We start from the raw sequence: 4,765 nt of genomic DNA on the forward strand, positions 1-4,765 counted from the left end.
ACGAGAACCGCCCCCCCCCCAGCCAGCACACGGTGGCTCTGTCACGGTGGCTCTCCCGGGGCAGGGGACAGCTGGCCCAGCGAGCGGGCGCAGGTGGCAGTCGGGGAGGGGGGTTGGACCCGGCCCAGCCCGGCGGGGCCGGCCGGGAGCGGAGGGACCATCCCGGCAGCGGCCGGCGCTGTCGGACACCTCCATCCTCTGGCACCCATCCTCATCCCGTAGGGGCTGCTCTCTGCTCCTGGCACCTGTAGGGCAGCGAGGGGGGTCTGGCACGGGGGGGACGGGGGCTCCGAGGAAGCCGGGCTGGCACGGCGGAGCCGAGCGCGCTCCGTGCCCGGTCCCTGCGCTCCCCGCCGTGCCACGGGCACCTGCTCCCTCCTCCCGCTCCTCTCTGCTTCTGTTCCTGCGCTCCTCCAGCCCTTGCTGCACCGAGGGGGGTGGGCACGGCCCCCAGCCCGCCGTGGCCGGGCCGGGGCAGCGCGGAGGGGCCGGGGCGGGCGGCGGGGCCGCGTCCGTGCGGGTGCGCGCGGCGACTCCTGGCCCCCGGCCCCGGGAAATGGCTAACGCCAGCCTCTCTCTCTCTTTCTCCCTCTCCCTCTCTTCCCTTCTCCCTCCTTTAGCTGACCAAGCTGCACCAGTTGGCAATGCAACAGTCACACTTTCCAATGTCTCATGGCAACACTGGATTCAGTGGTATGGAAACTCCTTCTCTCCGTGTGCGTTCGCGCGCGGCCGGAGCCCAGCCCGGGCCGCTGCCGGCTCCTGCGTGGGGGCTGTGCTCACGCAAACCTAACCCCAAACGCTGCCCGGGCCCGGCCAGGTAACTGCTGCTGTTGTGGTGTGTCTGGGGGCCGCAGGGACAGGGCCTCCATCCGTCCATCCACCCACCCACCCACACTGCTTCCCTCCCTGGTGCCCGCTCCTCGCAGCTCTGCCAGCGCACTGGGAGACCCCCGCCCGCAGCACCCGCTCTCCCCTCCGGCTACTCCAGGCCTAAAGCAGGCGACTGCTGGTTGTACCAAATTCGCTGTAGATTTGCTAAGATGGCTGAAAAAATCCAAGCCACCTAAAAAAAGAAAAGAAAAAAAAATCAGAATTACCCATTTGGGGCTCTAAACTTGAGACAGCCAAACTCATTGTGACTTGTATCTTAACAGGCGTTGACTCCAGCTCTGCAGAGGTGAAAGGCTATTGGGGTAATGATCCAAACACACCATCTGTAGTTACTCTGTTGTTTATTGATGCTGCCCGGGGTCTCATTCTCCCTGATAGATGCTGCCCGGATGGGGGGAAAGGGGGTTGAGGGGAGCCCCAGAAGGGCTGGAGGTGCAGCCTGGCTCGGCTGCCTGGGCCCTGGAGCACAGCTGGATAGTGGAGAGCAGCAGGACTGGGTGGAGACTCGGCTGTCCCAGCGAGCTGTGGGCCCCGAGCTTTAACCTCCCCACCCCAAAAAACACACAGAGGGGAGCAGCCCTCAGCTGAGGAGGAGCTGGAGCTGTCAGGAGCTGGAGCTGCCCCGGGAGTCGGGGGTCAGCACTGGGTGTCACCTGCTGTGTCCCCCTGCCACAGCCCTGCTGTGAGGGCTCGAGGCCGCCCTGCCGCCGCTCCCTCTCGCAGGGAGCGAGCTGGGAAAGGGGAGAAGTGGAAAAGTTTGTTCAAAACGCCCCAGGCACACGAGCTCAGCCCCTTGTGGGGTGTGAGCAGCCTCCCAGGCAGTGCCTGCCATAGCATGGCCCTGCAGGGCAGCAGGGAGGAGGAGGAGGAGGAAGATGAGGGGAGCTGTGGCCTTTGAAAGCTGGACCCGGAGTGGGAGCGGAGGCGAGTGCCTGGCTGGAGCCCCCCAGTGCCAGCCCCTTGCTCTGGGATTGTCCCACCTTGATGGAGAATCCACGTGGGGAGGGGACACAGAGGGGAGAACTGCGGGGGTGAGCAAGGAGAGGGAGGCAGGTTTGGGGAGCAGCGGGGTCTGGAGTAACCTCCCAGGCTGCTGTGCCCCCCCTGCCTGCTCGGAGCCCTCCCAGGCAGCCTGAACCCTGCAGCACTTGGGTGCTGCACCCCCCGGCTGCCCCCACCCTCACCTGGGCCCCCTCTCTCTGTCTCCGAGCAGGTTTGGATGCCTCTGCCCAAACCACCTCCCATGAACTCACCATTCCAAACGATGTGAGTATCCCGGGGGGGGTGGGGGGTGGCTGCCCCTTGGCTCCCCAGGGTCTGCCCCTCTCTCAGGGGCTCTGGGTCACTGTCCGTGCCTTTGAGGCTGTGGTGGGCTCTGGCTGCATCCCAAACCACCTCCTCAGGCCATTCTGGATTCACTGGGACATTCACTATGTCCCTTGTCCCCATTCCAGTGACCTTCAAGGCAAAAAAGCCCTTTTTCAATCCCTTAATCCCCTCTTTTCCAACTAACACCCCACTCCCAGGAATCCCATAGTCATGGAGCTGTTGGGGTTGGAGGAGGCCTTTAAGGCCACCAAATCCAACTGTCCCCCCACCACTGAACTGTGTCCCCAAGGGCCACATCCTCACCTTTATTTTGGACACCTCCAAGGACAGTGTCCTCCCCTGCTGCCCTGGGCAGCCTGTGGGGCTGGGACAGCCCTTTCCCTGCAGGAATTGCCCAGTGTCCCCTTGGGAGGTGCCAGGGCAGGATGAGGCTGAGCTGACCCCGTCTCCTCTCCCTTCCCAGCTGATTGGCTGCATCATCGGGCGTCAGGGCGCCAAGATCAACGAGATCCGCCAGATGTCCGGGGCTCAGATCAAGATTGCCAACCCCGTGGAAGGCTCTACTGACAGGCAGGTGACCATAACTGGATCTGCAGCGAGCATCAGCCTGGCCCAGTATCTAATTAATGTCAGGTGAGTGCCGCTGGCCCGGCCCTGCTCCCTCCCCGCGCCCCGCATGAGGGGAAGGCCTTTCCTCTCTCCCTGTCCCCTCCCCGTGCCTGCTGTCCCTTTCCCCGCTGCCGTCCCCTCCAGGAATGCTGCAGGGTGAGGATGGGGCTGGGGGGAGCCTGGCTCTGCTGTGCCACCCTGAGGGGTGCCAGGCGGGGCTGCTGTGCCAGCCCTGTCCTGGGGGGGGTCCCGAGCGTGGGCCGCTGCCATCCCAGAGCTGCTGGTGCTGCTGGCAGCGCCTGGCTCTGCTCTGGGGCCCTGCCTCGGGCTGCCCCGTTGGTGTCCCCGTGTCCCCTGTTCCCTGCCTGCAGCTGGGAGTGCCATCTCCTGGCTGAGAGGGGCTGGGGGGTCCCTGGGCTGTCCCCGCTCCTGCAGAGCAGCAGCTGCTGGTGGTTTCCTCTGGACTTTGGCTCCTTCCTAGGGGATCCTCAGGGGGGTGTGGGGGTCCCTGTGCAGCTGGGCCAGGCCTGGCAGCACCATCCCTCCCCTCCCTCCCTCCTTCCCTCCCTCCCTCCTTCCCTCCCTCCTCCTCCCCCCAGCTCGGCTCCTGCGCCGTTTTCGCTGTTTGTCCTGTGCTTTTTTTTCGCATTTTGTGCTGTTCCTTCCCTCCCACCCACACCCGTGTTTTTTTTTTTTTTTTTTTTTTTTTTTTTTTTTTTTGTTGTTGTTTTCCTTTTCTCCTCTGTTACAGTTTAGAAAGCGCTAAACCCTCCTCCCAGGCAGCCTCCGTCACGATCCCTGACCACCTCAGCATCAACCTCTCTCAACCCTCCACCCCTTCTTCTTCTTCCTCCTCCACCACCACCCCCTCGCTCGCCACCGCGGGGGCCTCCGACGCACCCTCCAGCCTCCCCAACCCTCTTCCGACCGCCCCTTGTGTCTCCAGTCTGCTTGGCATGAAACCTGTCCCTCTCCTGGCGCTAAATGTCGTGTCTGCGGCCAAGGGCGCCGCGGCGCCCGCCGTGCCCTGTGTCACTAACAAACTCAAAGCGGAGAAGCAGAGGTTTTCCCCGTACTGAGGCTGCTCCGGGGGTGGCAGCACCAGGACCCCGGAGAGGAGACTTGGAACGCCAGTTTTTTTTTATTCTTTTTGGGTTTTTTTTTTTTAATTTTCCTTTGTACCGAGCTCGCGCTGCCGTGGCAGCAGCAGAGCTGTTCTTGCCGGCCGAGAGACTGTGTCCCCTTGTCCTGTGAGCGGTCACAACTCCTTCTCCGCCTGCCTGTAGTTGTTGCTTGTTACTTTTTTTTTTTTTTGTGATTTTTTTTTTGTGGGAGGGGGAACTGCATCCCCGGTGCCCTGGGGGCCTCACCTGTCCTCTCTTAACTGTCTGTACCTGTAATAAAGTTGCCACGGTGAGAATCTGCTCTGGTAGATCTGTGCCGCAGCGGGGCCCGGCCCGGGGGTCCCTTCTGCCTGGGGGGGTCTCCACCCCTCCACCCCCAACCCCAAACCGCAGCGAGGCCGAGCCCGGAGCCGCCACGCCGGGCCTGGGGGGTGGGCTGCCCTTGGGGGGTCCCTGCTGGCCCAGGGACCCCGTGCAGTGTCTGTGTGTCCCCTGCTGCCCCGGGGGTCCCTGCTGGAGGTGCCCCCCCCTTTCCCTGCACTCCCCCTACCCCGCTGCCTCCTCCCTGCCCCACTTGGGGGGGGTCCCATGGATCTCCCCCTCCCCAAACCCTCGGAGCAGAGCCCACCACGCTCAGCCCAGACCCCCAGGAGCCCCCCAGACCCCTCCAGCGCCATTCCAGGGCGGGGGGGGCACCTCCCTTCCCTGGCTGCTTGTGCAAACCCCCCAGACCCCTCCTGAGGGGGGGTCCCCTGTGGGGCCCCTTCCTGCCCCCCCCGCGGGGCTCCCCTGCCCCCCCCCGAGGGCGT

The 4,765-nt window shown here is 64.3% G+C and overlaps 1 protein-coding gene across 21 annotated transcripts in view; it reads left to right on the top strand.

Moving 5' to 3' along the window:
* The window catches only part of PCBP2 (poly(rC) binding protein 2), an 11,927-nt gene that overhangs the window by 6,532 nt on the left and 630 nt on the right, over nucleotides 1–4,765 (top strand). For 5 of the 21 annotated variants that reach the window (XM_041403880.1, XM_041403886.1, XM_041403883.1 and 2 more), the window contains 4 exons: nucleotides 621–693; nucleotides 1,158–1,196; nucleotides 2,108–2,160; nucleotides 2,687–2,856. In XM_041403880.1, coding sequence (XP_041259814.1) covers nucleotides 621–693; nucleotides 1,158–1,196; nucleotides 2,108–2,160; nucleotides 2,687–2,856 — 335 coding nt within the window. Of the gene's footprint in view, nucleotides 1–620; nucleotides 821–1,157; nucleotides 1,197–2,107; nucleotides 2,161–2,686; nucleotides 2,857–3,583; nucleotides 4,104–4,765 lie in introns of those variants that run through there. The other 16 variants (XM_041403875.1, XM_041403864.1, XM_041403866.1 and 13 more) reach the window with 11 other exon arrangements.

The sequence above is a fragment of the Onychostruthus taczanowskii genome, unplaced genomic scaffold (assembly GCF_017590055.1).
Source record: "Onychostruthus taczanowskii isolate IOZ18803 unplaced genomic scaffold, ASM1759005v1 scaffold206, whole genome shotgun sequence".
NCBI classification, from domain to species: domain Eukaryota; kingdom Metazoa; phylum Chordata; class Aves; order Passeriformes; family Passeridae; genus Onychostruthus; species Onychostruthus taczanowskii.